Consider the following 25,884-nt stretch of genomic DNA (forward strand, 5'->3'; position numbering starts at 1 on the left):
AACCAGGGCTCTCACACAAAACTTAAACAACTCTGCCTCCTAAACTAGTCAAGATGTTTCTCCTCCCCAGCAGGAAGGAGATTGGTATCTGTAAATATGTGGGTGGCACTCGGATACTACAGTAAAACCTTAGAGTTACAAACTGACCAGTCAACAACACACCTCATGTGGAAGTACACAATCAAACAGCAACAGAGACAAAAAAAAAATAAAATAAAGCAAATACAGTATAATACTCTGTTTAAACATAACTACTAAAAATAAAGAGAAAGTTTAAAAAAAGATTTGACAAGGTAAGGAAACTGTTTCTGTGCGTGTTTCATTTAAATTAAGAGAGTTAAAGCACTTTCTTATGTGTAGTAAAGTTTCAAAGATGTATAAAGTCAGCATTCAGATGTAAACTTTTAAAAGAACCAGAACATTTCATGCCGAGTTATAAACATTTCTGAGTTATGAACAACCTCCATTCCTGAGGTCTTCATAAGGGTGAGGTCTTGTTAGATTATGTGCACCATGCCTCCGTGGCACGTGCCCAGGATTCATCACCAATTTTGGGCTGCTGCTTAGATCATTAGCTTCCCTGGCCTGGGTCAGGCACTAAAGGGGAGGGTGACATGAATACTGATCCAGTCCCCCCCCACCCCATGCTGAGGTTCTACTGTATATTGATGAAGACCAGGTTCGTACCTAGATAAAGCTATTACAGGGGAAGCCATGAACTACTCACTTGTACCAGTCATGTACCTGCCCACCTGTGTTTCTGAACAGACAAGCCTGGGAAAAACAAGTTGCACTTTATTGTATCTATTTGTCTGTCCCACCAAGCCCTATGGCTCACGGACACTGAAGAGCGGGCGTCAGTTCCCATACCACAGCCTTCCTGGGTGGCTTCAGTTCCCCCTCAGGAAAGTGATGCTAGGATGCACTGATTAATATTTGGGCAGGCACTAGGAGCCCCAACTGATGGGAGTTAAGTACTGGAGATCTGTGGAAAACCGGGCTCTCTCAGGCTCTCTCTCTTCAGCCCTCTCTCAGGGAGGCATTTCAGCGCCACAGCGAATCTCTGGAGCCTCAACTTCGGGCGGATGCAAACTGCACCGTCTCCCTTTGGAGGCAAGGGGCCGGAGTTCGCTCCCACAGTCTTGCAGCGCGGTAAGGCGGCTAACGCCTCTGATTCCAGCGTGTGGGCGCGGAGGTGGGAGGGTCCAAACTTGGCCAGGGCTGGGTGAGGACGTGTTGTGCCTCGGGCTGCCCGTGGCAGGTCACGTTGCACCGTCCCATCTGTCCTGCCCCCAGCGGTTCCCAGGCCCGCTCTCAAGGCCCAGCAAGTGCAGTAACCTGCGGCCGCCTCCCTCTCTCGCTGCAGGAAAACACGCAGCGCGACTCTGCCCCCCCCCCACGCCCCGCCGCACGGGCTCTGCAACGTCCCACGCACCCCGCCGCTCCCCAGCCTGCGCCGGGGCAAAGCAGCTCCCCGGGGAGCGGGGGCGGGAGCGCGGTGAGTGGCAGGCGGGCGGCCGCTGCGCGAGGCGCCGGCTGGCTGCGGCTGCGGCTGCGGCCGGGAGCGGTGGGCGGGGCCGGCAGCTTCCCCGGCTAGGGCTGCGGGGCCGCGGGCGCCGCGCGCTGAGTCTGCGCGCAGCCGCGGGAAGAGTCGGAGCCCAACTTTGCCGGGGACTCTGCCCTGCCGGGCTCTGGTGAGTGTTTGGAGCAGCAGCCGGAGCCTCCGGCAAACAGGGGACCCCCCCCCACCCCTCGTTCCGCTGGGCACGAACCCCCCCTGCGGGCGGGGTACAGCCCTCTGCCCGCACGACTCCGGGTGTTGGGTCTCTCCGTCCCTGCAGCTCGGGGGGGGGGGATCCTACTGCCTGGCCCCCAGTAGCTTCCTTAGCTGTGCGCACCGCCCTGCCCACCCCCCTTCCCGAGCAGTGCACCCCTCTCGAGAGCAGGACTCACTGCCTGCGTCCCCCTAGCTGTGAACCCCCCTCGGGAGCAGGGACCCCTCTCCAGCTGTGCGCATCCCCCTCGGGAGCGGGATTCACCGCCTGCCACCCCCTTTCCCCCCTCCTGAGCAGTGCCCGCTGGGACCTTGGACCCAGCCTCGGGCAGTGCTGTAAGTTGCATTGTCATGTCCAGCTTCTTCTCTATGAGTAGAGATCCATGATCCTCCCAGCTTCATCCATTCCCGGGGCTGCTGCTCACTGCGGAAACCTGCCTCCTAACTCTCTAGCCTCCCCCACCAGGAGGAGGCTGTGGGAGCCAGACGGTGGCAGCCCCTAAGAGGCTCTCAGTTTTGTTTCAGGGGGTGCACCCAAGAAACTGTTCTGACTGGGGCAAGCACAGCATCTGCTCTTCCTCGCCCCTTTTGAGATAGTTGCGCTGGCTCATCAGAGCTGGCTCATCAGAGAGTGTGCCAAACACCCTTTTTTGGTAGGGAGTCCCAAACAATCCAGCCCAAAATTCTGTTCCTTGCATTTGTGTTCAGTATTTTACACTCCTTCCTGTCCTTTGCAGGATCACTTATTAATGCTTATTCAGAAAGTATTCTGAACATATACAAGGCTTTATACATGCTGGTTTTTTACTTGTCTTAGGACCTTTTTTAAAACTTGACCCTAACCACCCATCCCCTTTTCAGGATTTCACAGGCAAATCACAGGATGGGTATTGTCACTGGGTTTGTCTGTTGCCGAGGACTTTTAACATGAAAAGACAGTGAGAGCACATGAGAGACTAGGTCACTGAATAAATACTTGTTATGTTTTGCATTTTTAAAAGGCTGCTCATGTTATAAATCACATGTAAACAAATTTGCCTATGCTACTCGTAACCCTTTAGGTCATAAAAGTAAGATTTGTTTTAAAAATCCAGTTCACTTGTGTCTATGCTCTGTTTACTTTCTGTATTTCTTTCAGCTTGGACAATGAAGTCAGTTAAACTTTTGTTTATACCCAGTTTCACATTCAGATTCTTGGTGCTACAATGGCTGGGTTTTAATCACTTCAGATGAATGTTTACTTGTTTAAACAAGTCTTCATTAATACTTTTAATTTAAAAACACTTGCATTTTATAAAAACTTTGTAAAAAAAAGTTTTAATATTTGGCCTAATTGAAGATGGCAATGTCTCTTTATTTTTTTTATAGTAAGTTACGTTTTCATCCTCTCTTGGAAATGCTGGGGAGATGCTTTTTTCACCTGTTGAAGTAAAGAACTAAGAGGAAGCCCCTGAATCAGTTATGGAGAATTTAGTTAACTGGGGCCAGGGAAGAGGATTCTTTCTTACTCCTTACTGTCAGGGATCTTACCTTCTGCCTTATTTTCCCCACCCATGTTCCCTTTTAAAGTACCAGGGTTAAGTATGAATCCAACTAAGAGAGAACTTTCGTATCATAATGATTAAAAGTAATTCTGCTGCTTTATTGGGAAAGGTCATTTTAATCTCTGCATTTTTGTGCAACTGTTAAGGCAGAACTGTTTTAGTTATTTGTGATATGAAATAGAAGTTATAATACAGAAAGCAAGTAGTCACCCTTACTGTAATCTTTTTCTTGATTTAAAAAAAACACAGCAAGTGAGTTGTTTAAATTACTTAGTACCTTACAAAGTAAATATTAATCATATACATGTTTGTTGCTTTATGAGTTAGGATTTTTAGTTATCACTCTATAAACAGAATTTAAGTTGTCAGCCCAAATCATTGAAGTCAGTATTGATCTTTGAGACTATAATACTTTTGGGCTATGCGTTCATAGCTTATTTTTATTACACATGGGTATGCATGTTTTTGGAAAATCAAGGATTAGAAGAGGGCATTTAATAGGCTGACTGTGTTAAAGTAGCTTCTTCAAAGTTTGTTGTGCTCAGGCTTCAAATTCAGCTAAGTCAGTTTCAGACATGATATGACTTATCACACTTCCTGCTATGAAGACACACATCCTTCTGCTTCCAGTCCTGTAAAAGAAAAAGTTCAGGTAACTTTTTTTTGTAAAGGTTACATATTTAAGGAACCTTTTACAAAATAGCAGTGACCTTTTGATCTTCATGGGGGGAGATTGTCAATGGGAATTTTGTTCCTAACTGCCCTTTATGCCTTTCAAAATGCACCCCTTAAAGATTTTGGCAAATGTTTTTCTGTAAAACAGTGTTTACTTTGGGGATGGGCAGGGAGGCAAAAGGAGTTTGCTCATTTTGGATGAAAGTCACCCCTATATATGTAAATCCGAGTTCTTTCGTTAAAGGACTGGAGTGGGGGAGTTGGAATTTTTCTTCACGACCATCTCATGGGTATGCCTCAGGGTCTGCAGCACATCCCTTTCATGATTTGAATACGAAGTGCAGATGGGCAGCCACTGTTTTTTGTATAGATATTTGTACACTGACACAGGTCAGAGAGTGGATTTGTTAGTCCCATCGTCTGATCTGCATTTCAATCAACTGTCCCATCTGCATTAAACTATTTAGAGGCAGCAGAGAAGCACTAGCTATTCCTGAATAATTCCATGCGTAAAAGATGCCTTAGCAAGCTTGCCAACACTTTTATGTTCATTCTGACTTTTTGTACATATTATCAGAACAAGAAACATAACATGTATTTGGACTTAAAGAGGTTTGTACTCTGGTTTTACATAAGATGCATGCCAAGTAATTATTAGTGTGTGCTTTTTTTCTTAATTATAAATTTAATTTTTTTGCCTGCAGCTGAAATGGATTCAGATCCTGATCCTTCTTCAAGTCCTTCTCACCCACAGCAAGTAAGGTCTCAGCTAAATGCAGCTGCTACTGTGAGCCATAGTGAGAGTAATCAGAAACCTGGTTCACCTTCAGGAGATTCATTGTCCTCTGCAACTTTTTCCCCATTAGCTACCAGCCATTCTAACAGCAGGGAGAGAGCTGAAAGAAGCGGTGAGTCTGAAATACTAATTATGCAAGATTGGCATATTCTAAAATCAAGACATTAGAGGTATTGTTGCAATAAACTCCTATACTTGAAGGGACATCTTCAATTTGAAAAATACATTCCTGTGTGAATTTTTTTGTGTGTTATAAGATGGAAGATGAGAGACATTTTTTCTTTTGTTTTGTGTATAATTGTCTGTTTTCCCTGTGTATTTCTCTTTGTGTTCACACAGCAACAAGAAAGAGAGGGAGGTTTTTAACCACAAAAACTAATAAGGGGATTCAAGCACAAAGGCAATACAATACCAGAAACTGCTTTTAACTGACTTCTTAAAATTAACTAGATTACACATTAGAGCGACAATGAGGGTGAGACAATATCTTGTATTGGATCAGTTTCTGTTGGTTTTCCTCTCGGGGCCAAAAGACCAAACACATCAAGACACTTGATCATAGCCTTTAATAGGCTGAGAGGCTACTTACGCTTTATCTTAGCTCCGAGGAGCCAAGTGAAAGAGACAAGATTTCGCGCTTACACAGAGCTCTTTTTCAGGTCTGGGAAGGGTACTCCGATGTCACAGCTATATACAAGATTAAGTGTAAGGGGTTAACACATGTTGCAAGAAACCATTCAAGGTGAGGTGGGCAGTTAACAACTGTGCCTTTGTAGGACAAAGGAGGGTTAGTGGGTTACAGATTGTTGTAATAAGCCACAAATGCAATGTCTTTGAGTCCACGATTTTTAGTGTCTAGCAAAGTTATGAACTTAGGCTCTCAGGCTCATCTTCTTAAGGTGTTGTGCAGGTTTCGGTTGAGGATGAGTTTTGAGAGGTCCGATGTGCAGTGATTGCTCTGTGAAAAGTGTTCACCTATGGGCAATATGGTGGTTTTGTCTCTTATTTTTCTGTATGGGTTCATCTGAGAGTATAGTGATTGCCTCGCTTCACCCACTTAGTTGTTGTTGGGGCATTAAGTGCACTACAAGGAGGTACGTCACATGTTGTGATAGGCATGTGTGGGTGCCCCTATGCTCTTGAATGAATTCACATGGGAAAATGTGGATGGGTCAGTAGGTATGTAGGAGTTCTGATCAGAATTCATTGATAAATTTTTAAAATCAAGATGGTGCTTTCAAGTTGCATGGAGAGAGTCTTAATTTATTAAAAGTAATGGAAAGTGAAGGTGCTCTCCCCATAGTTCCTGGAATGAGACATGTGTCCATTTGCAATATTCTGTGCCCCTGAAGTCAGATTTTAAACTTAGTCTGGGATCTCACACCTGCATACCACACCTCTGTGTTCCAGACTTAACCAGTCCACTGTGGTTTTTTTAAGCTCTTTTAAGTATTTGTAGGACTTGGGCCCAGATTTAAAATTTTTATTAAAGCTAACGTTAAAAAAAAAAAAGTAATACATAGGTTGAGAAAGGAGTGTCTGTACATCTGGGTATAGTCACTCCTAATACATAGATTGAGAAAAGAGTGATTATACCCAGATGTACAGACACTCCTTTCTCACCTATGTATTACATAATTTTTTTTTTTTAACATTAGCTTTAATAAAAATTTTAAATCTGGGCCCCAGTCCTACAAATACTTACATGCTTGCTTACCTTTACGAAGTGAGTAGCCCTATTGAAGTCTCTGAGATTATTCATAAGCATAAATCTAAGCACCTATATGTGTGTATGATTGGGTTTCCCGGTAGGGCCTCAGTCCTACAAACTGCTGCTCTTTCTTGTTCTGGGTTTAAGATAGAATTCCATATGAAATTGGAGTGATTTAAGTGTATTAATAATCCCAGCTCTAAAATAGTCTTGAATTTATCATATAGAAGTTCGTAGAGGCCTTAATCAGAAAACAGGGACCCATCGTGCTAGGTACTGTACACACAATAACAAAAAAGACCAAAGAATCTGTGATCCATGTAAGAGTTTACAATCTAAGTAACTAACCTTTTGCTTCTCTAACTTCTAATAATTTAAATTATTGGTTCCCCAGAGTGCCACAAAACATAATTTTAAACAAATATATCTTTGGTTTTATGTCAATAGTTTTCAGATTTACAATTTTCACCTAATTAGGGAGGGGCAACTCTGGAATTAAGGCAGTTCCCTTGAGCCAATGAGCAAATTTTTGGGGAAAAAATGATTTGTTGAATTCCTGACTTTCTAATTGCATCCTTAATATATCATTATCAGCTTTCTAATCTCGCCCACTAATAAAGTAGTACAGAGCTGTTGAAGAATTGACACTTTTGACGTTAATTACATGATTATTAAGTTAGGATTAGAGCTAGCAGATACTTGTTTCCCCTCTCTCTCATCCCCCAGTTTCCTAGTACTTTTCAACACGAAGAAGAGAATAGCAACAATGTGAGAAATGTGGCATTGAAATGTATCATGCTTTGTTATAGTATCATTTTAAAACAGAAACGCATGGCTTCTACTCATGAATTATGCAAAATTATGAAAATATATACCTGCTATCAATCTACTGGTACTCTGTATAAAGGATGCTGGCAGGTATGATATTCTTCCTTTCCAGTCAATCTGGGTAGTTTCTGATTCTGTATAAATGTCTACTTTTTTAAAATTCTACTAAACCCTTTGTCTCAATTACATCTCTTTGCAGGCCGCTCAGTATGTTGACAGTGCATTCTGTTAATTTAAAAAAAGCATTTACTTTTATTTTAAATATGTTGCTTCTCCATTTTATTGAATGTGCCCTTGTTCTTGTATTATGAGGATAAACAAAAGCATCTGAATAACCTGTATAATAATCATTATTTTGTATACTTCTATCATGTTTCTTCTCTAAATTATGTATGTTAATCCTTTTAACTCTCCTCATTTTTTGAAGTCCTTTTTCAATGCTTCTAATCACTTTAGTCACCTTTTTTTCTCTTTCTTTTACGATTCTTGAGATATGAGTAAAACTGAATACAGTATTGAGGGTACGGGCATACCATCAATTTATACAGTAGTAGTATGTTTCGGTATGTTTCTTTATCCCTTTCATAACTTACCCCAATATTTTAAACATTGCTGAAGATTAAGCATCTGTTTCCATTGAATTGTCTGCCATGATGGCTGGGTCTTTTTCCTGCATGATTGATTACGTTTAATTTAGGCAATGTGGCTGTGTATGTCAAATTATTTCATGCACTATGCATGACTCTGCATTTTTCTACAACGAATACTACCTACCATAATACTGATTCCTTGGATTTTGGGGAAGGAAAATCCCCCGCCTCCTCCAAAAGTACCACCAAACATACAACAAAACCCAACCTAGAGCCTTATTTGAAACAGTGCAATAAAGTTCCTCTTCTGCCCCAACCTTGACGCATTCAAGTTGAAACATAAAATAGGGATATGGATAGAGTTTTAAAGAGATTCTGGTTACAAAGAAGAATAGGTTACTCAAGATGCATTAATGTTTTTTGCAAAGTAGTAGCACTGAAAGGGAAGGTATTCCCAGTAGAGAATGATGGAAATCAGAATATCTTAAAGTTGTTTTTAAGTGGAGAGTTGCTATGTTGCTGATGGGCCAAGGAAGAATGAGGAATCCAGGCTGTAAGTAGCAATGTTGAATTACATATTCTTTCTGTTTTTGAAGGGAAAAACCCAGGATAGCAGGCTCCTCATGAGGGGGCAAAAGTTGACTTTTTACTTGAGTGGATTAAGGAGTCGATAACTTGGAGCAGCTGCTGTGTGTCATTAATACCTTTTTTGGTGGTGACTGAAACTGTGAACAGGTAGAGGAGAATGGAAAAGTCCACCAAAGTGTCATTCAGAAATATATGTGGAGCTGTTTATTGTAGATAACTTTTAATAATTTCAGTGAATTGTCACTGTAATTCCAAATGAAATAGTTAGAATTTGCAAAATATTAAAGGTATTGGCCACTTTCAGCTGATTCATTACATATATTTTACATATTTCTGTCAACTCTACAGACTTAAATTTGTAGTTGGAGTGATTTAGAAGCAGTAATTTCTATGAGTGGTAGTTACCTAAAGACTTATTTTGAGGAGGGAGAATTTATATACTCTGGTTCTTTTAAGAATGCTATCTTAAAACATGGTTACAGTATCTCAAGCTCTGTATACCTTGGTAGTTTGGTATAAACATATTTGCACTTGTCTGGGATGGCCTACATAACTCCCTTGTGACTCTAGCACTTCCATATGCTTGCCAGTAAAATTTTAGAGCACATCTATTTAGCTTAAAAAGAGAAGATTATGAGATGACTTGATTAGTCTATAAGTGTCTGCATGGGAAACAAGTATTTGATAATAGACTCTTCAGTCTAGCAGAGAAAGGTAGAACGTTATCCGGTGGCTGGAAGTTGAAGCTAGACAATTTGAGACTGGAAATAAGTCATACATTTTTAACAGTGAGAGTGAGTAACCGTGGAACAATTTACCGAGGTCATGATGGATTCTCCATCACTGACAATTATGAAAACAGGATTGGATGTTTTTCCTAAGAGAGAAACTCTTGGAATTATTTTGGAGAGATTCTGCAGCCCATATTATATAGGTGGTCGGATTAGATGATCACAGTGGCCTTGGAATCTATGTATCTGTGTAATATATTTTCCCTAACTTCATGTGTATATGCTATGTTTAAAGGTATCATAACCTTATGGAGATGTCAAGAGAACTTGTGTGTTCTGGGTAACCTCTTTCTCTTGATCTAGGGGACACTCCTGCAAGGTGCTGAGCACTCTGCCCCAATCCAACAAATACTTAACACGTACTTAACTTTGAGAATACAAATAGTCCCATTGGATCAAGCTCCTGTGTTGAGGGATTTTGCATCAACAAGTCATGCAATTTCTCAGTTCTTCTATTAACCTGCTGTTACGGAATCTGTTTGCTTTTTGAAGGGTTTTGAAATAGTTGATTTCACAGTAGGTGGTAATGATAACATGAGGTTTCTTTATATAAATCAGTACTGATTTGAATGTAAACCTCAACATGCAACTGGCAGAGACTCAGCAAACCTAAAGCATAGAGTCTGTTTTCAATAGAGTAAACTTTTCTCGTCCCACCTCCCCCTGTCAGGAATGGTTAAAGTCTTTCTGGAGAGCACCTGCAGAAATAGGTTTGTGTATAAATTAGGAGTGGGAGAAATGGTACTGCCTGAATACTAAATAAAAATCAGAGTAGTTAACTTTCTATCGATTTAGCAAAAAATGTGCCTTGACAGGAAATTTGTCAGTGAATGATGTGCGTATGTGATTGATTAAGGCTTCTGGAGCTTGGAATCAATGAGTCATCTGTATACATGTCTGCAGTATACAGGAAAGCTAGTAACTGCTTAAAGCAAAAACAGTCCTGGCATTCCTCAGAATTGCAAGAGGCGGTAAAAGTACACAATACCTTGGAGAACATGGGAATTGGCTACAAAGACCAGTCTGGACCCTCCATCCCACTTACGATAACTTTTATGTGGTAGCTTGTAAATCGCTTTTGACCAGTTAGTACAGCTGTCTCTCTGAAAGGATGTTGACTGATAACCTCCCTCCCCATTAATGATAGGGATAGGACATTAATGATAGGGCTTGAAGAAAGCCAGAGAATGGAGTGAAGCAGACTGTCTTTGTGCATATTCCCTTGCACACAGCAGAAATACTTACCTGCCATGCCCATTGTGTTCCACCGCTCAGCAGGGTTTGAGGGGTCTAGTGGGCAAAGGGGTGGGGATCTGAAAGCAGTTTGTCTGGGGAGTTTGAAAGGATTTTGAAGACGTTATGGCTTTAGGGTTTAAGAATTAGGTGATGCTTCATTTGTGTATTTGGTCTTACAGGCATTTTGTTTATTACAAGTCTATTAGAGAAGAGAAATAGGGTTCTGGAATCCTGAGCAGTCAGATGAAGTCAAGACTATAACAGGCTTCAAAAAAGAACTAGATAAGTTCACAGAGCATAGATACATCAATGGTTATTAACCAGGATGGGCAGGGATGGTGTCCCTAAGCCTCTGTTTGCCAGAAGCTGGGAATAGGCAACAGGGGATGGATCACTTGATGATTACCTGTTCTGTTCCTTCCCTCTGGGGCACCTGGCATTGGCCACTGTTGGAAGACAAGATATTGGGCTAGATGAACCTTTGGTCTCACCCAGTATGACGTTCTTAGGTAGTGTTTGTACAAATTGAGAACCCTGTGAATGGGAGTTATCTCTTACACAATGCTTGTACATATATTTGGGGTTCTACACATCCTTGGAGGAGTCTAGTTATTGTGTATATTTTACAGAAGAGTTAACTTTATAAATTGTTGTGACAGAGGCCTGGGCTACACTTAAAACTTAGGACAACATAACTACAGTACTTGGCAGAGTGAAAAATCCACACCCCTGAAAGCTGTAGCTATGGCCGATATAACCCCTGGTGCAGATGCAGCTATGTCAATCTAGCTATGGTCACTTGGGAAGCTGGAGCCCCAGGCCCTTTAAATCACTACTGGAGCCCCGGGGCTCCTGGCTGCTGCTACCACTACACCAGAACTCCGACAGCAATTTAAAGGGCCAGAGGCTACGGCCGCGATAGCAGTGGCTGGGAGCCCTGGGCCCTTTAAATCACTGCTGGACCCCAGTGGTAGCAGTAGCACGGCGGCGGCCGGGGGCTCTGGTGGTGATTTAAAGGGCCGGGGCTCCGGCCACTGCCAGGAGCCCTGGGCCCTTTTAAATTGCCGGGCCCTGGGCAAGCTGCCCCTTTTGGCCCCCCTCATCAGTGGCCCAACCGGTATGGTCGGCTGTGTACCAGCTCTTATGGGTATGCCATACTGGATAGTACCAACTTACTTTCACCTCTGGGACCAGGATTTTAGACCTGGTAGCGTAAATGTCAGTGGCTTAATATATATTTGGAGGATAGCATCTCCAAATTTAGTTGCAGCCATTTTTCAATTATAAAATTTATATTAATTCCTCTGGTAATTCCCGTCCCAAAAGATACTTATGCTTTTCATTTGTGGAGTTAAGTATCTTTGACAACTATAGCATCTGGAGGTAATTTTATAGAGTAAAACTTTAAAATGTTGGGTTTTTTTGCAAAGGGTGCGGGGGGAAATAAGTTTCTAGTGTTTCTTTGTGTTCCTCTATCTGCCCTACAAAATCTTCTCATTACACCACAAAAATTAAAACATGGGGAGGTTTTGAGACTGGCTGATGCAAGGAGCATCTTCAAGACAGGGATAGTACAAATGTTTTAAGAACTGTCTATTTGAAAACTGGCTCCAAATATTTGCCAGTGAAGCTGACTGAGAATACTTTCTTTCACTGCTGCCAAAACAGCATCGGCTACTCCTCAAAAGTGAAATGAAATTCCAAGGTCTTGTTTTTTGTGGTGTGTGTATTCTGAGATTTCTGGTAACTGACCCAAATCAGTACTATTCTTTTAAGGTTGTAATCTAACTATTAATCATTAGGGTGTAATAAGTTCCAGTGATTTGAAGTTGGAAAAATCAAATTGGATGTGATGCAGTTTTTATCCATGAGGGTAATTAAGTGGTGGAACTTACCACATTGATCATCATGTGGAATCTTTAAAATGAGTTTGTATGTCTTTCTTAGAAAGATGCTCTATTTCAACTGTAATTCAGTACTATTCACTTATGTAATAAGAGAGAATAATTCCCTCCAATTCAGGAATTACTGAAATTGTGTGTTGTGCAGGAGGTCAAACTGGATCATAGTTGTCTCTTCTGGTGTTAAAATCTATGAATGTATGAGAGGGATGTCAGATTTATGATCTTAACTATTCAAGTGTTTGGATTTCTTAAATTCTGTAATAAATTGCTAAGTAAAAATTATCCCTTGTTTTAAATATTTTGTTTTATGGGCTATATTAATGACTTATCCCAACCCTAGAATATAGAGATCAAGAGTTTGGTGAGGGATATTTCTGCACAAAGAATCTTGTGCAGAAAAAGAAGGCATAGCTGTTTTTTATAATTATAGTTGTGTGTGTGAATTATTTTAAATGACTTAAATGTTCATTGTACAATAATAGCTCCACTGGAAAGAAATGCAAATTTTTCTTGTAATGCCTTTAGAATCTTGCTTTTTTTTGATAACTTTTAAAATACGTAGACTATATGATATCACCGCTTTCATTTTTCCACCTACACACTTTTGTACTGCTCTCCATAATTTATCCTCACTTTGTGGGGATGAAGAAGTTGCTCCCTTTGGAGCTTAATATGATCTGATGATTTGCAGTTGTGGTGTGACTAAGACTCTTAACATAACTACAAAGACACTACTGCTCCTGGAGAAAGCGGGACTGAGTTTCTAGAGTTTTAACAGCCCTGTCAGTGTGCCCCTACATGATACTGAAAATGGAATATCTGACAACATTGATCATGAAAATACTTTATTCACAGTATTTTTAAAAAAATATTCCAAGCTTCATTTGCCCAACAAATTGAAATGCTGCTTGAAAGGTTACACTAGCCATGCATTTTATGGCATTAAAAGGCTTTATATTACATTTTATTTACCGGTAGGGTTAGTATTGTCTGTTAAGCTGCTTTCCTTGTGCTTTGACCTGGCTTCTGAGACTCAATGCTATGGATTTAGTGTAAACTGTAGCCCATAGAACTAGCTTTCGCATTTTATTTTACTTAGCAGTAATGCAAGAAACCAACAGGCCCATTTCCTGTAAGACATTGGCTTAAGCAAGTTAGCATAAGGCTTGAGACCTATGAGCTTCAGCATAGATAGATGGCCAAACGGTTGCCCCAAGGTTTTGGGGAACTGGGAATAGAGTGTTTAAGGGGGAAGTTTGTACATAATGATACCAGGCAACAGCAGAAACATTAAACTGATACCAGGCTTGGATATTTTAGGATAAAATTGTTGGCAGATGCCCACCACAAATTTGCTTTAGTGATTAATTGACATCTGTGGTAATAAGGGAAAGCCATTAATATGCTAACCTATAAGATAAAGGCACCCCAACATTATTAGAGTGAGGAAGTTGGATGTGGAGATGGGAGGCTGGGCGTCTGCATGAATATTCATGACAATCATCCATAGGCTCTACAATAGACCAGGCCACCATGTAGAGGGAGTCGATCTTCGGTTATCAGGTAGGTCATTCTGGATCTGGACCACTGGACTTGATTGGCATGCCAGGGACAGAGCGGGTCTTTTCTCTCTCACTACCATATCCCCAAGGAAGCATGTGAGTATATAGGTATATGAGCATATGCCAGGAATGATATCAAAGATATCACTAATTCTGTATTACTGCTATTTGTTTATATGGTTTGGAGCTTTCTTGTCTTCACTAATTGTGCTGATTGGGCTTGGCTTTGCCCTCAGTGTGAGTGTTGTTGCTGTACACGATGGGGCTCCCCACCAAATATTGAATTTGTTAATTTTAATTCTGTTGTGTCTGTTTCCGGGACTAGAACCGTACTACCCCAAGCTCATTAAATCAGTATTAATCAGCAATCAAGAATAATTATTACCACTAAAGAATCAAGCTACAAAACGTATCCTACATGTGCTGCAGTTACACCCTCCAACTGCAGTGTGTTACACCCTCCAACTGCACCCTACCCTTCGTTTGCAGTGTAGACGTACCCTAAGACCACGTAACATGGAAGCTGAATTTGTGGAATTGCAATATGATAGTGCACCTTTATATATGGCCTTGATATTGCAATGAGATCTGCACTGACAGACCCGTGCCTGCACAGAGCTCAATTGAAACCAATACTTTTTTTGCATGGGTGGGTTCAAGAGTCTACCCTCATGAATGAGCAGCTAGTGCAGAGGTGAGCAAACTATGGCCCGCGGGACCGTCCTGCCCGCCCCTGAACCCCTGGCCTAGGAGGCTGTCCCTCTTCCCCCACAGCCACGCCGCCGCGCGGCGCAATGCTCTGGGCAGTGAGGCTGCAGGGCCCGGCCTGACCCGGTGCTCTGTGCTGCGTGGCACTGCTGCCTGTCCTGGTGCAGCCCTGCCGCCAGCCACTGGTGATCCAGGCAGCACGATAAGGGCGCAGGGGGTGGGGGGCGGGGAGGCGGGTTGGATAGAGGTCAGGGGAGTTCGGTGTGGGCAGGGGTGTGGAGAGGGTTTGGGGCAGTCAGAGGGCGGGGAACGGGGGTTCAATGGGGGCAGGGGTCCCGGGGGGCAGTCAGGAAGGAGAGGAGGGGGTGGATGGGGGGAGTCCCGGGGGGGGCAGTTGGAAGGAGGGGGGTTCAATGGGGTTGTGGGGGGCAGTTAGGGGCAAAGGGTCCAGGGGCGGTCAGGGAGAAGGGGTGGTTGGATGGGGCAGGGGTCCTGGAGGGGCAGTCAGGAAGGTGGGGAGGGGTTGGATGGGGCAGGGGTCCTGGAGGGGCAGTCAGGAAGGTGGGGGGGGGTTGGATGGGACAGGGGTCCCGGAGGGGCAGTCAGGGGGCCGAGAGCAGGGGTGGATGGGCAGGGGTCCCAGGGGGGCTGTCGGGGGGCGAGAAGTGAGGGGGTCTGATGGGGCGGGGGCCGAGCTATGCCTGGCTGTTTGGGGAGGCACAGCCTCCCCAGCCGGCCCTCCATACAATGTCAGAAACCCAATGCGGCCCTCAGGCCAAAAAGTTTGCCCGCCCCTGAGCTAGTGAGTTCAAGGCTAGAGATAACTGAAGAACAGCAGTAACGTTTTGCAAAAACAGGTTGTGAGCATCTTCAGTCAGGGCCTATGTCTATGTGCATGCTTTCCTTGTTCTATAAAGCGTAATGCTTAAGGTCTGCTTTTAAATAATTTATTCCTCCATAGGCACAATGCAGAACAGTAGAGAACTTTTTGGAACTTGTGGAATGTGAGTAGGAGTATTTCTCCAGGGAGGCTGAAACTGGCTCTTCTGAATGCTTAATAGTATGATCTGATGACACTTAAAAGCTATTAGAACACCAATTTTTGTTACAGAATGTACACATTACTCTTCAAAAAGTGCATTGGTAATAGTCTAAATCTGCACCAGAGAGAACCATTTTAAATCATACTTCTAGCAATCTTGCCCTCCTAAGGGGATATATGCCAAACTCCTTACTTTTACATATATTTTGTAGCTACGTTTTCCAAAGCACCTGTTTGTAAAGTAAATCTTTTATTTTGTCATATGTTTTTATCTGCATCTAGAATCCGGATGGGAGTTTAAAAGTAGCTTATGTCATTGCTCAAGCCATCCCGATTAAAGAACCACAGACTGTTACTGGATAGAGTGTGATGCAGCATCACTTTGTAATTCTCTCTTTCTCCTCCTGAGAACTACTACTTCCCATCCCAAACAAACACACGCTATTTTTGTTTTTGAATTCTCAACATGCGGGATGAGAGAGGTTGCCGTCTCTGCTCAATATTATTATGAGGGGTAGCTGATAGCGACCCTATACTTAAGGCTACGATTTGGCGTGGGTATTTTTGTTAAAGGTCACGGATAGGACACAGGCAAAATAAACAGTAAATCACAGATTTATTGAAGCCAGAGTCCTTCCGCCACAGGGCTGAATTATTGGAATTTTCAGGAAGTCATGGAGGTCTTGTAAAGTCACAGAATCAGTGACTGACTCATAGCCTTACCTATACTTAGACTGCCTAGTGCTTTCCATTATAAAATATTCTTGTGACCTTTTCTTTGAGAAGCTCTTAGCCCTCCATTGTTTGCAGCAGGCCTTTGATGTTTGGCAAAGGAAACTCCCAGGAAACAAAAGTGCCTTTTCTTGTCCCATTAAATTACATTCAGCTTTTGCTGACCGAGAAAGTGTTAAACAATTCCCATTTCCTTCTCTTGCTTACGGTCTTCAGGAAACTCCTGGCTGCCTGCCATAATAACTGAACACAAACCTTTTAAGCTGTGCTGATGCTATCCTTAAAGCAACAGCAGCAGACGCTGTACTAGTAACACTTTTAAGCTGTCACAGCAGGTGGTAGGGGTGGAGGAGGACGAACATAAGAACAGCCATACTGGGTCTGATCAGTTGTCTGTCTCATCCTGTATTCTGTCTCCCGCAGTGGCCAAAGCCAGAGATTCATAGGGAACAAACGGAACAGGGCGATTTATCGAGTGATCCACCCCGTCTTTCCCTCCTATCTTCTGGCAGGCAGCGGTTTAGGTTGCCCTGAGCATTGGGTTGCATCCCTGATGATCTTGGCTAATAGCCATTGGTGGATCTATCCTACATGAACATCTTTTTGGAACTCCAGTTATATTTTTGGCCATCACAACATCTCAAGGCAATGTGTTCCACAGGTTAATTATGCATTGTGTGAGAAAGTACTTGGTCTTATTTGTATTTCATCGGGTGACTCCTGGTTTTTTGTATTGAGTCAGAAAGGGCAAAAAACACTTTTCTATTCACCTTTTCCACACCATTCATGACTTTACAGACCTCTGTCATATCCACCTTAGTCGTCTATTTTCTAAGCTGACCAGTTCTAATCCTTTTAGTCTCTCCTTGTTTGGAGCCGTTCTGTACGTTTGATCACCTTGGTTGCCCTTCTCTGAACCTTTTCCAGTGCCACTATATCCTTTTTGTCAAGGGTTGACCAGAAATGGACACAATATTCCAGGTGTGGGCATACCATGGATTTATATAGTGACATGATGCTATTTTTTTCTCATTTTCTTTCCCTTTCCTAATAGCTCTTAACATTCTGTTAGCCTTTTTTGACTGCTGCTGCACATTGAGCTGAAGTTTTCAGAGAACTAGCCATGGTGACTCCAAGATTTTTGTGTTGTGAGTTAACAGCTACACATTAAGAGTTAATGCATCCTGTACAACTCTTATTTGACCCTCTTGCTTGCGCGTTTTATCAGGGCAAGTGCGAGATTTGTGGCAAGCAGCTTTGTACATGATGCAAAAACACTCATATTTACATTTTTTCTAGCTATGTATTAAATAGACTAGAAGCTAGTTACTATTGGGCAAGTGTGAACTTAACTTGCATAGTTACATACACAGGTGCAGTTGATTTCTTGGCGCTCTCTGACTATTAGAGAGCGTTTCTGAAGTATCTGCTGTGATGTTAAAATGTGAATCTAGTACAAAAAATTTCATTATTGGCCATCTAAAATTTTTCCAAACACTGATTTCTTCCTCCTCCTTCTACAAGCCTTGTCACTTTCTCCCCTGAGCCCACATACGATGCTTGTAGTCGTGATCATGAAAAATGGGTATGCCAAACAGGTTTCCCTCATACACTTAGTGTGGGTGTCACCTAATGCATTAAGATCTTTTGTTCAATAGTATTTTCCATGCAGTTTTAACATTCACTTGTAAAACCTATACTTTCTTTTCAGTTATATATATAAAAAATACTGCAAATGAATATTTTGCCTCCCTTATTGCTTCCTGTTTCAGAAGCTTCTTTAGTGCACAAGTTGGTGCTCATGTCATCTAATTATTTATTGAAGTTTCCAGTCCAAAAGGACTTGAGGTCCTTGACCTGTGTTTGTGTAATACACTTGCCTAGTATGTGTGAAAGCATGACTCCCTCTAGCCCCACTGACTCTACAGCTGATCACGTTCTCACAGCCAAACAAAAAGTTCTTTAGCTCAAATGGTAAAGGCTTATGACTTTTGATTTCGAAGGTTGTGGGTTTTACACCCCTCCCACTCCTAGAAACCCCTCCACCCCATGTGTAGGCTGCTATGGTTGGTAAGTAGGTGCCCAATAAACATTCTTATTTCTCCTTCCTTTGTTCTGTGTATGACATTATCTCTCTGTGTATGTTAAGTAACTTTAATTTTAAAAATGACCTGGAAAGCTTTTTTCTTGTCCTGGGGAGAAAGGGTTGTCTAGTGGTTAGAACTGGGATTGGAGGCAGTTGTTGGAGTTATTTCTGACTGCCATGGATTTATTATTGTGACTTTAGGCACATCACTTAATCTCTACCTGTTTCCTTACCTGTAAAAGAGGAATATTAATACCTAACCTTTTGTAAAGCACTTTAAAATTCACAAATGGAAGGGACTCACATGCTACAGTGGAGGGCAACATATAAATACCTGTAATATAAAATGCAACATGCATTCAAGAAGAACAACGGTAGTTTGTTCTGAAGTATATCTTAATATGTCTGTCTTTGTAATATACTTTCTGCTGTTCTGCTTAAATTGATGTATGTGACTAGAGTCAGTTTAGTTACTGTGACTGACTTACACTTCCATCTTGCCCTACAAGTGGGGATGGGCAAATCTGGAATTCCGCTGCCATTGACTTGCACTGTGATATTGGACAAGAGATTGTATAACCTATAATCGTAGGTATTTCTGCCCTTTTTAGTTTTGGTGAACCTTGGGAATCTTTTATATCTTAGACTCTTGTATCAGAAAGGCTTGCTCTTTCCAGATGTATAAGCTTTTTTTTTTTTTTTTTTTTTTTGGGACATTTGTATAGTTTAATCTCCCGAGTGCTGTAATACTTTGGTCTAATTGTGGTGGTTGGGTATCGTGTGAAGGCGTTCAGTGGTCTGTGCTATACAGGAAGTCACAGTAGATGATCTGGTGGTCCTGTCCTGTCTGGCCTTAAACTCTGACGTTGTTAATGCCGAAGAGGATTATCTTGCTGTCTCCCAAAGATGGTGTTCATACACCGTGCTTAATCAAAGTTTTCTCTCCATATTTTTTTACTTGGACGTTATGCAGTAAAACATCACAAGCTCAATCTGACGAGGAGACACATAGACTTCTGACTTCTGTAAATTAGCAAATAAATGAACAAATATGGGGGGGAGAGATCATATTTATCATAATTAGGCTTGGAAGGATTAGAATTTTATTTGTAAATGTTGGTAAATGTCAATTTCACCCAACACCCACAAACCCATGACAAAATATTTCTATTGATAATAATTGAAATTGACTGATAGGCAAAATAAGAGAAATGCTGCTTGAGAATTTATTAGAGTTTGATTTAAGGTTATTTACTCTGCACGTTTGGACAACTGATGTTGACAATTTGTGTTTTAATGGCTATAAAGCTTGAACTTTTTGAATCTCTGTCTACTCATATTAAATAACAATGGTCTTTGCCCCATAATTTCCTGCAATTATGAAAATTTAAATAAACATCTGAAAAAAAGCTTAAAAATAAACACAGATAATTATCTATCAAAATTATAACAAACAAATTCTGCCAAGCCTAATAATAATATGCTTTTCATTTTCGCCAATGTAGTTTAGTTACCCTTAGTATTTACTAGTAAATGCAGTTTAGTATTGTTTTTAATACCTAAGACTTTACTACTGCATTTTCTATTAAATTTTGCAGATAAGTGGAATGGGATGGCTGGGGGATAGATACAGTAAAAATCAGTGCCTGCTTCCACTGAAGTTAAGGATAACTTTCATAGAATTGATTGTAACATGTTAGAGTGCCACTCCGCGTTAATCTTATTAAGGCAGGTTATAGTTAATGGATATTTAACAAATATATTTTTACATAGTTGTTTTGTAAATGTAATTTATGGCTCTGTTTTCACCAAAAGGTCTTGTATTATTTTTTTCAAGTAAATACCATATGTGAAGTACTGTATAAAATTCTAAAAACCAAATAAGGTTAATGGTCTTGTAGCTTTGCTCTTATTTTATTATATCAAAAAACTATATTTACATTTAGCTTGTATTTTGAAAGTCTTTTATGAGGATTTATGTAAACATGTATTTACCATTTGACAGAAATTGGTTTGATAGCCATATCTCAATAATAGCTTAACATCTGATTTCAGATAGTTTTATGAAACTTGGAAGAGTTAAAAAAAATTGTACACAAAATTCCTGATATTTTGAAATATACAATCTCTGATAGGTTTCATTATGGGGGTCTTTCAGTAGCAGTTAACAGTGCATTTCTGATTAAATAACTGAATCCTCTTCCTGAAGCATATTTGATGTGACAGCTTTAACCTTTAAATGAAACACTTAAATGCCTACAGTAAATACTTCAGCAGCCATCCAGGGATCAAAATATCTTTTAGTAACATGAGGGCATAAAAGCAGCAGAGTGGAAAATATGCATCTGCTCACTCCCATGCACTTCAGAAATCATTTCTATTTGCCTCAACTTCTACACACTTCTTTAGCGCACAAATGAGGTGAAAAACTAGTAGCCTGTATTTTGGACCCAGTTCTTTAGATCCTTCGGGGTGTTTGTTTCCACTTGGATTGTGCAATATTTGAAATAATTTTCTGAGGAAGTCTTTTGATGTTTGTATACAGCTTAGGGGAGTTCATGAAATAAAACTGGCTTCTAAATGGGAGCAGAATATTGTAAGTAAATATTTACTTAGTATAATGTGGATTTACCATTTGACAAATTACTGTGACAGATGCTGTCCTTCTATAGACCAAAAGGGTAGATATGACCTGATAGCTTTCTGTAGCAGCCTGCAGAAAAAATGGTGGTCATCTAGGTTAGTGACTGCTGTTTATTGTGTTCCATTGCAGTGGCAAGTGAAGAAAAACAAAAAAGTGCTTCACAAAAAATGTTCTGCCTGAGAACTGTACTGAGCTTTATGGTTGATTTGTTAAAGCACCTGTTATGCATTGAAAATCAAGTTGACAATCACATTAAATTTCAAAAGGAATTCTCTATCTAAGGTATTTCTATGGCCCCCATCCCAATAGCACCTGAACGCCACCTAATCTTTAATATATTTATCTCAGAAGAGAGAAGTGCTGTTATCCCCATTTTATACCTGGGAAACTGAGGCACAGAGAAATGAAGTGATTTGTTCAAGGTCATGCAAAGGGAGGAGTCCATGGCAGAGCTGGGCATTGCACCTGGAGCTCTGAAATCGAACCAGGATCTCTCCCTTTCCAGGCAAGTGCCCTAAATACTGAAAACTGTCCTTTCTCCCCGCTTTATCTTATAGGTAGGCTATGAGAAACACGTGCCCAGTTGTCTTCATTTGCATCCGGTCACATGAATGATCATCCCTCAGGCCATTGCTGTTACTTAGAGCAGTAACTGATAGATGTCTCTACTGATACCAAACAGCCAGAAGAATCTGTGTGTGTTATCAGAAAAGATGCATGAAATTTTATGCATGGAGCATTAATTTTTTCAGGAAAATGTTTATATTCAAGATGGAGTGAAATTTGGCATTTAAAAAAATTCGATGTTTTTAGTGAAGCTGGAAACTAAAAGCTTTTACTGACAGCATTCCCATTGTAACACTTGTGTGTGGGAGTAATACACATCAAGAGGTTTTCTAATGAAATGCATGTTAAGGAACAAGGATGATAGATTACAAACTGTCACTTAACCTTTTTAAGATTGGCATAGTTGCTATTGTGTGGTGTTTGTCCTCCCAGTGTTTGAAAATTTGTTGTTTGCATCATCCATCCTAGTTCTCAAATATTTCTTGGTGCTTTTAACTTCAGTGGTTGACCTAAATTGGCAGCCACCCAACTTGAATCTTACACTTTATCCCTTCATTCAACCTTTTGTGTCAGGCCTGCCAGTAGAAAGGAAAAATATTGTTTCTTCTTTCATATCTCAATAAGGCTAATGTTCTGCTGGTCTTTCTTGCTAATATTTTAAGTCTTGTTCAGTTAGTCTCTCCAGAACATGCCAGATGTGGGCTTTTCACCTCTGTTCTATCACTACAGACCACAGGCTAGAGAGGTAATCTTAATTGTTTATTATACCCACCATTGTTCCCCTCTATTGATGTTTATAGAACATATGTGGAAATGAGATATTTTGCTATATTTTTGTATGTAGTGAGTTCAGAGTGACCTATTGAGTTAGAACAGGATGCTGAAAATCAGATCTGAACTGTAGTCCCATCTTTGAATCTGGCCTATTGCATGACTTTTGGTAAATCACCTTCTGTGCCTCATTTTGTGATGTGTTTAAAAACAAAACAGAAAATCACCTAACTTTGTAAAGTGTGTTGAGATAATCTAAACGCTGTTCAGACTGTGCTCCCAAACCAGTTATAGTGGTTTTCCCTTTAAAAACTTCCCAATTTTGCTTTAGATAACTAAGTAACACTGCTACAGTATTTTCACTTTATCCAAGAAGTGTAATGAGGGATAGAAAAAAGTTGCAGGTGGGAACTAGGACCGGTGTGGCTGCAAATTATGATTAAACTAAAGCAGGCTTTATTTAAAAAATAAAAATCGGAAAGGGAAAGGCGTAATCTTTACCCAGCTTTTATGACTGAAATAGGTAGGATGAGGTAAATTCCAGTTTCTTTAAACATTATGCTGTTTGTTTTCAGTAATTTCTTTGTTTATAAGTTGAGCCCATGAGTGAAGTGTAGTGGCTGAACATTGCCATCTGGAAAGCCATCCACTTCAGAGTACAGCTCTCTAGGTTATATCTAAAATAAAGGATACTTAGCAGTTCATTTAAGTGGGATGATGTTGACTTCTTTGCACTAATGTATGTATCATGATCTGAAAAGATAAAGAACTGGATGATGATAGTGATTGATGATTAGGTGTGCCATCTAGCCAGATGACATACTATAAAATATTAGAATTCTACCAAGTAGAGCTTGGTAGACAAAACTGTGACATGGTGGAGGAGAGTACTTATTTCATGGTGTGCTCATGTTAAAATATAGCCAGTTAAATGAAACAATTAACTTCCTTCCAGATCTTAATCGTACCAGTGAGATTTAGAGGTTCTGAAATGCTATTTGGTATGATTTTTATTTAGCTAATTTGAAATTGTGTGTTGTCCTCTTATCTCCCCCTTCTTTGAAAATAACTGACATGATACAGTGCCTCATTTAGATGGCATGCTTGCTGAACCCTGTTAGACAGAGGCTGAAGTCAGTTTCTTTGAGTAGATGCCAGCATGTCTCTCTAAATCACTTCCTATGATTATGAAACAGTTACTAACCCTATCTTCTCATTCTGCTTATGCCTTAAATATGAACCTTACCCAGTATAGTGCAGTGCCTGCTGACCTTGCAAGATTGTGTGGTGCAGGTGAGGTTTTGGAATGAGCTTTTGAACGTGCAGCTCCCACGTGGCTACGGTAGAGCTGGTTGGGAATCTTTTGACAAAGCAGGGTTTTGGCAGAACTTTTAGCGGGAGCATATCATGGAGTATTAGTTGGTATCTGCTACAGGCCACCAAGTTGTGGCATAAGAGAGGGGCATAAGTATGAGAGGGGCATAAGGAGACTATGTATAATATGTAGAGGGGAAATGCTGTGCAATCATGGGGGATTTCAATCTGAGTGACATTTGCTGGAGATCTCTTGCTGGCTATACTAAAAAATCCTTGTAATTTCTAAATTCTATAGATGGCAGTTTCCTAACTCAAAAAGTGTTACAGCCAACCCAGGTGACTTCTTTCATAGAATATCAGGGTTGGAAGGGACCTCAGGAGGTCATCTAGTCCAACACCCTGCTCAAAGCAGGACCAATCCCCAATTAAATCATCCCAGCCAGGGCTTTGTCAATCCTGACCTTAAAAACTTCTAAGGAAGGAGATTCTACCACCTCCCTAGGTAACGCATTCCAGTGTTTCACCACCCTCCTAGTGAAAAAGTTTTTCCTAATATCCAACCTAAACCTCCCCCACTGCAACTTGAGACCATTACTCCTTGTCCTGTCCTACCACTGAAAATAGTCTAGAACCATCCTCTCTGGAACCACCTCTCAGGTAGTTGAAAGCAGCTATCAAATCCCCCCTCATTCTTCTCTTCTGCAGACTAAACAATCCCAGTTCCCTCAGCCTCTCCTCATAAGTCATGTGTTCCAGACCCCTAATCATTTTTGTTGCCCTTCGCTGGACTCTCTCCAATTTTTCCACATCCCTCTTGTAGTGTGGGGCACAAAACTGGACACAGTACTCCAGATGAGGCCTCACCAATGTCGAATAGAGGGGAACGATCACGTCCCTCGATCTGCTGGCTATGCCCCTACTTATACATCCCAAAATGCCATTGGCCTTCTTGGCAACAAGGCACACTGTTGATTCATATCCAGCTTCTCATCCACTGTCACCCCTAGGTCCTTTTCCGCAGAACTGCTGCCTAGCCATTCGGTCCCTAGTCTGTAGCAGTGCATGGGATTCTTCCGTCCTAAGTGCAGGACCCTGCACTTATCCTTGTTGAACCTCATCAGATTTCTTTTGGCCCAATCCTCCAATTTGTCTAGGTCCCTCTATATCCTATCCCTACCTGCCAACGTATCTACCACTCCACCTAGTTTAGTATCATCCGCAAATTTGCAGAGAGTGCAATCCACACCATCCTCCAGATCATTTATGAAAATATTTAACAAAACCGGCCCCAGGACCGACCCTTGGGGCACTCCACTTGATACCGGCTGCCATCCAGACATGGAGCCATTGATCACTACCCGTTGAGCCCGACAATCTAGTCAACTTTCTACCCACCTTATAGTGCATTCATCCAGCCCATACTTCCTTAACTTGCTGACAAGAATACTGTGGGAGACCGTGTCAAAAGCTTTGCTTAAGTCAAGAAACAATACATCCACTGCTTTCCCTTTATCCACAGAACCAGTAATCTCATCATAGAAGGTGATTAGATTAGTCAGGCATGACCTTCCCTTGGTGAATCCATGCTGACTGTTCCTGATCACTTTCCTCTCGTGTAAGTGCTTCAGGATTGATTCCTTGAGGACCTGCTCCATGATTTTTCCGGGGACTGAGGTGAGGCTGACTGGCCTGTAGTTCCCAGGATCCTCCTCCTTCCCTTTTTTAAAGATGGGCACTACATTAGCCTTTTTCCAGTTGTCCAGGACTTCCCCCAATTGCCATGAGTTTTCAAAGATAATGGCCAATGGCTCTGCAATCACATCCGCCAACTCCTTTAGCATTCTTGGATGCAACGCATCCCGCCCCATGGACTTGTGCATGTCCAGCTTTTTTAAATAGTCCCTAACCACTTCTTTCTCCACAGAGGGCTGGCCACCTACTCCCCATGCTGTGTTGCCCAGCGCAGCAGTCTGGGAGCTGACCTTGTTCGTGAAGACAGAGGCAAAAAAAGCATTGAG

The 25,884-nt window shown here is 41.4% G+C and overlaps 1 protein-coding gene across 3 annotated transcripts in view; it reads left to right on the forward strand.

Annotated features, from left to right (window-relative positions):
* Positions 1 to 1,588: 1,588 nt before the first annotated feature.
* WFS1 (wolframin ER transmembrane glycoprotein) overlaps positions 1,589 to 25,884 on the forward strand; it is a 52,042-nt gene continuing 27,746 nt past the window's right edge. Inside the window, exons 1-3 of one of the 3 annotated variants that reach the window (XM_084626513.1) lie at positions 1,651 to 1,694; positions 4,698 to 4,750; positions 4,860 to 4,901. Coding sequence is in view for 2 of the 3 variants with exons in the window: in XM_084626511.1 (XP_084482637.1) it covers positions 4,703 to 4,901 (199 nt within the window). In the remaining variant the exon portion in view is untranslated. Of the gene's footprint in view, positions 1,695 to 3,863; positions 3,971 to 4,697; positions 4,902 to 25,884 lie in introns of those variants that run through there. The other 2 variants (XM_084626511.1, XM_084626512.1) reach the window with 2 other exon arrangements.

This window comes from Lepidochelys olivacea (genome assembly GCF_965140295.1).
Source record: "Lepidochelys olivacea isolate rLepOli2 genome assembly, chromosome: 4".
NCBI classification, from domain to species: Eukaryota; Metazoa; Chordata; order Testudines; family Cheloniidae; genus Lepidochelys; species Lepidochelys olivacea.